The sequence below is a fragment of the Morone saxatilis genome, unplaced genomic scaffold (assembly GCF_004916995.1).
Source record: "Morone saxatilis isolate NCDOM2014 unplaced genomic scaffold, NCSU_SB_2.0 Contig22, whole genome shotgun sequence".
Lineage (NCBI taxonomy): Eukaryota > Metazoa > Chordata > Actinopteri > Moronidae > Morone > Morone saxatilis.
Window position 1 is genome coordinate 4,476,006 of NW_023339785.1, and position 11,648 is coordinate 4,487,653.

At 41.1% G+C, this 11,648-nt stretch overlaps 1 protein-coding gene across 1 annotated transcript in view; it reads right to left on the reverse strand.

Annotated features, from left to right (window-relative positions):
- The window catches only part of LOC118333468 (protocadherin Fat 4), a 107,156-nt gene that overhangs the window by 46,308 nt on the left and 49,200 nt on the right, over positions 1-11,648 (reverse strand). Inside the window, 1 exon segment of the mRNA XM_035669124.1 lies at positions 3,560-3,691. Coding sequence (XP_035525017.1) covers positions 3,560-3,691 — 132 coding nt within the window.

Sequence of the window (11,648 nt, forward strand, 5' to 3'; positions counted from 1 at the left end):
TAAGGACCCTGCTGTCATCAATCAGTGGTTCCAGATCTGGCAATCCCATCAGCCACCTGGGCTGAAGTCCGGAACCAAACACCCGCAGTTTGCCAATTAATTTTCTGATAGGGTTCAAAGGCAGAGCAAGGGAGCTGGGAGAGGCCGAGCAGGGGGTCCATCTAGGCCACAGTCCAACACACACACATACATGTATGTACATTATGAATATGGAGGAGCATTTAAACACATAAAAATACCTTCACTCTCATTTAATGCATACTCTCATCCCTCTCTCTCCCTCTCTTTACTAAACCAACATAAGTAATTAGGATCTTACACACACAAACACACACTCACACACTGGTCGACCTCTTGACCTTCACTCAAGAGTTTGACTACTTTACAGCTCTCCTAAGACGCCGTGGGTTGTTGGGAGGGGGGTTGACCAATTAAACAGTGGCGTTCCAGGGAGCATAGCGTACCAGACTGGAGCAGAAGGAAACTCATTTAGCAGATGAGTGGTTTTTGGGAGCACGCAGTTCCTATGAGAAGTGAGAGGTGCGAAGCAGACAGCGCCGGCGGGGATAGCGAGCTTCCTGTATGCAAGAGCACCGAACAAGCAAGCCAATCATAACACAGACTCCTGAAAAACAAGCAACGTGTTGTCACTGAGAACTCAAAGATAAAAGTATTTGAAAGGCAGAGATGAGCCAACCCGCTGCACTGCTGCTTAGTAAATCTGTTTTGACTGCATTCAGAAGTGCAAAGAGCATTTAGAAATATACTTGCTGTGAGCGTGTAGGCCTCTGGAATGCATTAAAACACCCATTGTTGCACTTTTCTTCATTAAGAAAGGTTTTTACCTGTGACATATTTTCCACATAAGGTCAGAATTCTAATAAAACATGCACAGTCTTTCCAAAAGCACAAAGGGCAGCATATTTCTTTCAAATGAGGTGAGAAACATTTTCAGAGAGGCCTAGCATGCATTAGAAAAAAGAGCAATGTTTTATATTGATTTTCTCTCAACCCTAATGCAACCTCTTTCTTCTTTTTGGGGTGGAAATGGGCGTAGCGAAAAACGGATGCGTAGAAACAGCATTTTAATACCCTCACACATGAATCCCACATGTAGCACTGTTAAATTGGATGGGATCATTATGATGTCTGAATTCAGCCCGTCAGCTGGCCAACAGCTTGCACTCTTGGCTCCTCTGCACTGGCTCACACATGTGGCTTTCTCAACAAGGTCTCCAAATGCGTTCCGTACGCTTAGTGTCAGCGCAACTTAAGTTTCCTGCGTAAGGATGTGGGCAAAGACTTGGCTGGCCTCATATCTGGCTCCGAGTGGGAGCTGGAATGAAGTACAGCCTTCTATTTAGCAACCTATTCATGGCAGCACTGAAGTTTGGAGTAAACATCTCTAGAAGCTGTGATTCCTAAAAAGGCGCCTCTACATTCTCTTTAAGTGTCTCTACGTTTTTGTTTTTTTCAATTTGAATCCTGGGCTTGGAATCAAAATAAGGCTTTTCTTCAACGAGCATTCTTTAAATTGATCTTTTTGGAAGACTTATGTGTGCAAGTAAAAACGAATGGTTGATTTTCTACAAATGACTTTCTAAAAGCCTAAAGTTGTATCTCACGGACCACGGCTCAGGCTGACTCTTAAATCCAGATATGAGGAAAAAGTGAACAACTGCACAGTTTGATTTCGATACCATATGCTAAATCTTTCGAGATCAAAGCTGTGAATACTTTGGCGCAGAAAAATGAAAATAATCAAATAATGTCCCTAAAATCCCCCAACTGAAAAGACTGACCGGCCTCCAGGTCTGAGATTTACAGGCAATATAGTATTCCGATAAAAGAGAAATGGCCAGAAGTGAGACTTTGTACGACTTTTCTCACATTCAGAGCGAAGAGGAGGGGGTGAGGTAACAGCTGTGCAATAAAAGACGTGTGGCCTCATAAGTTAACATTAAACCTGAGTCCATATTCTTTCTTTCTAATCTCTCTCCCCTCTATGGCCTGACTTTTTCCATTCACTTCAACTGTGTCCTTTGGCGCGGGTGTGGGACCGCAGACCTTGGAGATGCCTGTGTTTCGCTCACTTCAGGATTTAATGTCCATATCCTGCCTAAAGCAGCTAAAGATGGAGCCTTTAACTAATTGAGAGTGATGCCGGTGATGTAATGTGAACTATGGGGGCCGCGGAGGGACTATCAGAGCGGCAGGCCGAAAAATCAATCGCTGGCCGCTCTCCTCCAGGCTCTGTGACACCAGTGGCCTCAACGCGTCTCAGATAACGTCAACACATGAGAGAGAAAAGGACGATTCTGTCTGTGTGTGTGTGCGTGTCAAGGGGAGAAAAAAGTATGAAGACAGATTGGTGTAAAGTAGCGGTCTATGTGTTTGTGTTACTGTGCAAAGGTGAAGGGAGCACAATCTGTCTTGGCCACTTTGTGTCACTGTGTGTTGACAAAGTTCATGGGTTAAACTAATCACACTTTCACCAATCAAATGTAATTTCTTTTTTCAATTAATTGATTAAGTTAGTTTAGACTATAGGGTGTCTGTAAAAGGTGTTTTTAGACGAATAATGGATTTTTAAAAGAGGTGTTGATTAATTTTCTATCCATCAACTAATCAACAATATCTCACTCCTACTTTAATGCTGTGTTTGCCATCTTATTTTTTGACCTACTAATATTGTCTGAAACTTGTCCACCGGCTCCACTCTATAATGGTAGGATATAGTATGAATATGAAATTAATGTCACATATTTTAAATTCAGACTTCAATGTATATGCTACACAGTAGCCCTAGAGTCAATTTCAATTTTTTTTGGTCCATATAGGGACCTGAAGTCTCTTATCAGTCTTCCTATCCAGACATAAAATGCGTCCACTGTCTTTGCCCCTAAACATCTGGATAGTGTTATTTTTACCATTAGATCATTTCACCTAAATAACATTTTAAAAAGCTCCCATACATTCCTTTGCTTTTTCTTAATTGGTGCAAGTTTTATGCAATTACTTTTTAATTCTATTTTGCTGTTGTGGCTGCTTTATCTTGCCTGTTTGAGCTTTTTTTTATTAAGTATAAGTAATATGTAACTTTTGTTATAATATATATATATAAGTGTTATAAAAATGCATCTTTACTTGCTTACTTGATCAGAATAATAAACATGCTATCCCTCTCACTTTAACAGTAGCCTAAATATTAAAGGTTCGTTAAGCTTCCCCCCGGGACCAGATAGTTTCCTACCACAGTCTAGATGTTGTTTCAATTGCGTTTCTGCCTTGAGTATCTGCGATTTCTTTGGCATGAAAAGGCTCCAACGTAAAGATACTAAATGTCGACTTTACTCCATTTCAATATTGACAGCTGCGTTGGCCTCCAAAGGCCATTTGAATCTACAGTGGTTTCTACACTGTAGGAACAAAAATTTAGAGCATATTTTTAATTCAAATCACTCCCAGGATATCTATTCTGAAAGCAGTGGACTGGAAAACGGGCACAGAAAAGTACAAAAACACTGTCAGACAGAATAGAAACTTGGGGAGCCATTACCTCGTCAGCATCCGTGGCTGTTAGCTGCATTATCTTGAAGCCATCTCCAACGTTCTCCTCAATGGTCACATCAAGAATATCATTAGGGAAAACAGGAGGGTTGTCATTGACATCCTGCAGCGTGATCTCCACCTGCAGAGGAAGAATAAACACCAGTTTCCGTTAAAGCTCTGCCAAACTCAGCCTCAGACAGCTGTTAAGATCGCTGCAAAGAAAAAAATAAGTCAATCTTATTCGATTTCAGATGATGAAGAAGCTGCAGAAGCATGGGGAAAGTTATAATTCTCTGACTCCAGAGAGGCTAGAGAGGAAAAGTGTGAAATGATGAAGTGTAGTCTATATGTCTTCAAAGGTCAAAATGTAAATAGACAGAATTATTGTTTTATCCAAAGATCATTTATTTAGATCTAATAGTCTGTCCTACTACATACTTCTCAACAATGAATTAAGCCCAGATTCATTTGACATCTGTTTCATTACAAATGATTATGCCATTGAAATATGTGGAAGTTTTGGGAGAAACGGCATATAAAATTACTAGAAAACTGAGGTAAAAACCAAAGTGCAGTGACTGCACTTTAGTGCTAACAAGGTAGACTTAGACCTCACTTCTTCCTTTTCCCTGTTTTGAAACCTCCATTTTGATGCTCCAACACAACATGAATAAAGCAGTAGCTTGAAATGATATTGGAGGAAAAAAAACACATAAACAAGATGACTGGCCTTGCTTAGCACAGTAGCAATAATGCTAAATGTAATCAGTGCTGCCCCTTTTTGACATCTGTTTTACCGTATAAAATTAGTATGCCATGATAATCCATGATAATGTATTTTAGGGGGAAAAATATAAAATTGGTGAAACTAGAAAAAAGAGCAGCTGTGACTGCACAGGCTAGCTGGTTAATACACTACATGGCCAAAAGTATGTGGACAGCCCTTTTCACATGTTTTTTTTGTGCTTTTGTTTTTCATGGTTTTGGATATGCGTCTTGGTTTCAATTAAGGGAAATGATAGTGCTACAGCATACAGTTTTTTTAACAATAGTGGGCTTCCAGCGGTGTGGCAACAATTTGGGGAAGGCCCTTTCCTGTTCCAACGTCACAGTGTCTCTGTGCACAAAGCCAGGTCCATAAACAAAGGACTTTCCCAGTTTGGTGTGGAAGAACTTAACTGGCCTGTACAGAACCCTCAACAATAGTTTGTACATGAAAAATGCATTTACTGCTACAGTTCCAATGGGAATCAAACCAACCTACCACAACCAACCACCTATAGCAGGACAGAGAATCAGTTACACAAGCTCAGCTACAGTATGCAAATGTCTGAGGGAAAGTGGAAACCCTGGAGACAGTGAGAGTGAGACATTTATGGTTTCAGATGTTCTGTGTCTAGTGTGGCGATATTACATTTCCACTCATATCCCACAACTTAAACTGCGATCCCCTCCGCCTCATCCACTAACCCAAATATGCATTTCAAAGCCAGTAAACACGGCTCGCTTTTGAATCATAACAGACATTTTGCTGCGCATTCTCTGTTTATTGCCTCTATAAATATGGAAAAGCCGTGTTTAAATTCTCCAGTGATAGGATCTCCATTAATGTTGACAGTGATTATGGTAATTCTTGTGCCAGGCATCACAAGATGCCCCCACCTCTCTTTCACAACCCCCTGAAACACCCACAGATGAAGCTGCGCATTATGAAATAGGAAAGGGGAAAAGAACAGTTGTCAAAATTCTACAGTGGGTGCAGCTTTTCAGGCAACAAGAGTTTCCCAGTGGGCATTTACAGAGTAGACAATGGGCCTGAAGGCCGTACGACCACTGAGGTGGGGGGTCAGATACAGCCACCTATTCATACCCGGCTATTGACAGGAAAAGCAGACTTCACATGTCCCACAAATCTTTGCAACCAACAGTAGCAGGAAGCTCTTCGCAACAGCTGCCACGGTCTCCTTTTGGAAAAAAGCTTAGTTCATTAAAGACCCAGAACAAAAAGCTTGAGGGAGACGTGGCTGAAATGGTGTCAGAGTCTGGCTGAATAAAATATGCTTTTTGCTGTTTGCTGCTTTGACACTGACCACAGCAGGGCAAGTCTGCATAAGGTCACAATTACAGCATATCTCATCACCGAGCACCGATTCATCTGCCTGTGCCAGGATGAGAATGTTGTCCACTTATTAAACCGACTCTGAGTTGGTGTCTGTGTGTCTGCATGAGTGGAGATAATTACAGAAGAACAAGACAGATTATGTCCTGGGCACCAGCGATGCAGAAGTCGCATAAACAAGCCACAATGACAGCGGCTCTCGACTCAACTTGCGCCTGAGCCGAGGGACCGGGGCAAAGTCAACAAACAATGAATATTTATCTCCCGCCCCGTGTGTCCCCTTGATGTGTAAATAATGCAAGGCCCACTTCTGAGGAGTGAACTAATTAGGTTAGAAGTGCGGTTTTGAGAAATAATTACGCCTCACACTTCCATTTTGCATTACCCAGGTTCCCACAGGACAGGAATATATCAAAGAGCTTTGGTGAAAAATTCATTGGAGGAAAAGGAAGCAAGGTCAGGAGGGGGGAGGCTGAGAGAAGCAGGAAGAAAGGGTTTTGTTCCCTGTACCTGTCTGCGGCGGACCCAGACGACCTGGCCGAGGCAGGTGAAACACATTAGTTTACAAGGTAAAAGATTGTGTTTCACGAACTACTGTTTCAAGTTGCAGGTGCTGCTAACTGGCTGCCAGGGTTTTATTATTTATGGGGAGGTATGAATGATTCACGCGTCAAGTGGTTCCTGAGCGCTGTCGATTATGAGACCTTAAGTGATGGAAGATATTTGTCCAAGAGGTTGAGACTGGAGCTTGTACTCAGCAGTGATGAATAATCTTGTTGTGAAATTCCCAGGATATACGCAGGAATGACAGTTGGGATAATTTAGATGTCTGAGTTTATGTTATGTAATCTCGTCTCCTTTCTCACTCATAAAAATTAAATTTAAAGCATCAGTTCACCCATATAACAAAAAGGATATATTTTCCCCTCTAACCTCTAGTTGTATCCAGCAACCCATATATTTATGTTTTTATGCGCCAAGGGTTTGAGATATCTGAAATTGCGGTGACCCCAATATATATGGGAAAAATTTATTTTCATTGGTGTGGGGAAATACATATGAAGCAACTTCAACTTCTCTTTCCATTCAAAATGTCCCACTTATTTTGAATCATTCGTAGACCTCACTGGAACTACTTTCAACCAAAGAAATAGTCCACATGAAAACCGTTAAAGGAAAGGTCTGTCAAAGTTACTAAAACACTGATTCTGGAAAGACATGCTGCTGTTGAGTTTTTCAAATGCCATTTGTCAATGCTATAAGGAGTGTCAATTAAATTCTAGTTACCTTCACTGTATTAGGGTGGAAGCAGAGGTTTTAAAGAGTTGGAATACAATACCAAAACTATCTGCGTGGCTAGAGCTAGTTGACAAAATACTGTATGTCCTTTTGTAATTGGGGTGGACTGACCCGTAAGCCAGAGATATACTCGCTGTTTAATCACGCTTCATGGACATGTTACTTTCTCAGGATGTTCACAACCAGAAAGTAACACAACAGATGCAGGATACACAAGGCAGCCATCATGCAAACACATAGATAGAAGCTAGTATCTTCGGCCTAGGAAATCATCAACCTTGCTGCATCATTTATTCACATTTTGTAAAACTGACACTCCCCATTTAAGCACCTTTAAAAATACTTTCTTGTGGAAGCCAAGTAGACAGCAGACATCAAAGTACAGACATTTACCTCAAGAGTAACAGAATATACCAAAATAATTCTTCCATCCCACCACACTGTAATATCCAATGTGAGAAGAAACAGTTCTAGTTACAGCTGAAGGTAAAAGCATCACCTGTGTCCCTTAGAGCAAACAATCGTTGCCATTTTCCCAACATCTAAAAAGTGGAAGTAGGTTTTCATATGTTTCCCACTTAAAACGTCTCATACTTGCAGTTCTGCCAAGTCCTCTGCAGACAGACGGACAGGGGGAAAAGTCAGTGCAGGAGCAAGAGATCTATTATTTGAGCACAATCCCATGCAGGCTGCGCACATATTTTGTCAGTTACAGACTTTTTTAATAACCGGTAGAGAGTCTGATTAATTAAGTGAGGAATGGTTTGCATTACAGATGAGTAATACAGTGCATGCTTGCTCCATTGAACACCATGAACTTCTGAGTTAAAAGGTTAAAATTCACATCATTAGCACAAACATTTCTTCCAAAGCAGACCTTGCAGAAAAAAATTTAACCTCTGAGTGCAACTGATGCAACAGTTGGCCTGTAAATGCTGAGCTCATCTGATCATAAAAAACAGAGCAGGGTGCGCCTCCTGCAGGAAATAATCATTTCAAAATGATTGAATGTCTGATTAGATGCTGTTGACGAGTTGGGGTCAAGGGTTGGGGGAAGCACCGACTTCCAGCTCTTATTATACTCGGCCTCTGAGATTGAATGATTCCACTTTGCATCATCCATTTTTTTACTGATGACAAAAAAAGAAAAACTGGAATCACAAAGCAATTCCAAATATAACACTTCATCATAGAGCCAGAGCCAGAATCATATGCTGTTAAAAGAAATTACTCAGTCTTTGGCGCAATATAAACAGCTAAATGGCACAAAGGAATTTTTGCAATGCCATAAAAATAAGAGTCAACACAAAGCATTTGAAACGTGCTGATTCCATTGACGTATAATAAATAAATAACCAAAACTAATCCAATCTGAGGTATAATGCTCTGTTTGTTTACAATGACATAATGGCTATCTAAGGTTACATTGGTCTAATGCCTCAGCCAGGCCCTGTGTAATGTGAGGACAGTGCTTTGAGGCTGAGAAGAGTCGAAGGCTGGTACAGCTTGGGCTGGTTAGCAGAGTATTCCAACAGAAGCAGGAAAATACAAAGGCTCCAATTGCTGGGCTTCTCAAAAGGAGCAGGAGAGTCATCACTGAGCCTTCTCATATTCAGACGGAGAGGTTACATCCCTTCCAACCACTGACTGTGAAACCTTCGAAGAACCGCACCCATGTGGGTCAGTGAGGACGTCCTAACTACTTCCCACAACAAAGTATTAAACTCCCAGGGTCTTCTAATAAACAGCCCTGCATATTGGAAAATCATACTTTACCCAAAGTTCCTGCTCTATTTAGTGGCCTATTGTGTGGAGGAATCTCTCAACTTCGAAAATGGATTACCGACCGTCTAGAGAAAGCCAGGCTGTGTCTGTGTTTGCCTTGCTTAATCTGAAAACCGTATGGCATGATCCACACACATCTGATGAATGCTCTGCTATGTAAGAGAAATTGTAAAGTAGGACCTGGGTGATAAAATGCCAGATTCAACATAATTTATTTCCTGCAACTCTAGAGATATGCAGACAAAGACCATCATTATTTCACTTCATCTTCACTTCCTCTTCTACCTCTCCTTGTGCTTGTTTCAACTGTTTAGATAGAACGTCATAGACTCTTGGCTCCAGATTTATGGCGAGTTTAAGGACTCACAGGTTCTATGTGGGTCAAGGACACTGGTAGAAGTGCCATCTCAGCTCTGTCTTTTAACAACAAAAGGAAACACAGCTAAATAATTAAGACAAGGTCAAACTGATCTCTTCCGTACGGCTTCTTTAACACGTGTACAATCGCAACTGGCTTGATCTGTCAAACAAATGCCTGCAGAGTAATTCATCTTCCAACCGCAGTCATCAGGCTCGGCAAAGTGCAAGCGCGCTCCGGAGACAGGAATTTGAGCGTGCCGGAGATGGGAATGTGCCCGGGAAAGAGCAGACAAAGCTGGACGTCAGCCAAACCTCAATGCACTGAGAGCAAGAGAGAAGTCAGGATACGATCATATCCCCCTCAAGTCCCCCCAAAATCTACTGCAGTCCCATGGAAAGAAAAAAAAAGATCAAGAGTGAGTAAGAGAAAGAGACAGACAAAACAAAACAAAACAGGAGAGCCTGCAAACGATCACAAAGCACCTTGGCCTTATGTAACCAACAAGGGGAGAGAGAGGAGAGACAATGTCGGACAAGTGGTTTTAATAAAGGGGATCACTGTCCTCTCGGTGGACCACTTCACCAACTGTTAAAAGATTGTTTGTCTACAGCAGGCCCCTGCAAGCCCTTGCAAGCCCTTGCCAAGCGAGGTTCCCTCTGAGCATTTCTGGTAGGACATATAATCCAACAGAACGAAAAACCCACCGGGTCATCTGGACCAGTGTATTGTTTCACAGAGGTTCTGGGCTCGTCGACATCTCTGCACAAGGGAGAGTGGAAACAAATCGTGATGGATTGCCATTTTTAATGGTCCCGTATCCGGCCATGAGTGGTGCAAACTGGGGTTCTTCTTCACTATAAACAGCCATAACTCTTTCCCCGTTATTCTTACCTGGGAGAGTTAGATGGAAAGTTTAATTAGACCTTGTGCAAGATCAGAGCTAATGGAGTCGAGACAAGATTTAGCTCTCCTTGAAGCCGGAGCACAATTCAAAGCCATCATCAAAATTACCATAGCCTATTAAATGCAGCGTGTTCTGTATCCCTGGATTAAAAGGTTAGAAGAACATCAAAACAAGCATTTTCTCCTTCTTGTAAGATGAAAGCCAAAAAACAAAATAATTAGCCTATTTGTGAAAAGTATGCTTTGAAGAGGTAAGGAAAGAAATGTATTTTCTTTTTATCAGTTGTCTGTCTTTTTTAAGGACTTCTAAAAAATGGTAGGAGACTATAACTGGAGTCAGCCGTCTATCGGTAACCATGTTGGTGCCACTGACTCTGCGTGAGTCTACGGCCTTATCACTCCGCTCTCTCCACAATTACCTCCAATTACGGCATTCAAACCACGCAGACCATGGAAAGGAGAGAAACTGAGAAACACAGCAATTTGTAATTGCTCATAAAAAAGCCTCAAAATACATCAAAAACACAAAGGTTTTCAGATTTTTAACCACTTCTGGTGCTGAAAACTTGCAGATTCTATCTGAAATAAACATCCATTACGGTGCAATAACTCAAGTATGATACCATTAAAAATTTCACATGGGTACCATTTTTGGTACTACCAAAATATTGTACCTTTTACTCTTTTTCTCCTCCTGATGGCAGGAGTAAGTGTTTACTTTGCTGAAAAACATTTTACATTCAACATGAGATAAGCTTATTTGCAGTTTTTAGATAACAATGTCAGCTTTTTAAGAGCTGCCGTGGGTTACACTTGATGGCAACGCCTTTTCACAAAGGATAAGAGGTACGAGAATGTTTTCCAGCCTGTAGAGAAGCATGTAATCCTCCAACTGATATGAAAGGAAGGAAAATCCCCAAAATTGGAGATACAAGCTTGAGCTTTCATCCGACAGCTGCAATATAACACACTGCTACAGTATAAACTCTCCAAGAGTATAATGAAGCAGTCAGAGTCAGCGCCACCTGGACCACTTATCTTATATATATTTATATTTATATTATCTNNTACAGGTTAATAAATCAATAATTTAACACACTGAAAGGGACCATTCCTCACCATCCCTGCTTTTGATATATGAGTATATTTCATAATTAGATCTTATTTGTAATGGAGTATTTTTCCAGTGCATTACAGCTATGCACTTAAATAAGAGATCTCAACACTTCTTAAACCATTGGTGATGTCAAAAAATTGTAATATTATGATGTAAATTTAATTTGATTTGTCTGGAGCCATCATAAACATATATATACGACGAGGAGATTCTTCCAAATGGTGCAGTATGTAATGTCAGCTGGATTTGAACAGATAAAGACTAAATCTAAGTGATATACAGTAGATATCAGGCATTTTTCTCTAAAGCCAACATTGGAGTTCTGGAAGGGCTGCAAGAAGCTTTAAAGACTATTATGGCATCCATTTCATAGTTGCTGTCAAGCAGTGATAAATGCAGGAGATTTACGGGAGCTGAGGGGACGAAAAAAGCATTAGTGAAGGATCTTTGTCTGGATTTGACCTGATTATTAACAAGTCACGTCTGTGATGACATCCCCCCCCCCCCCCCCC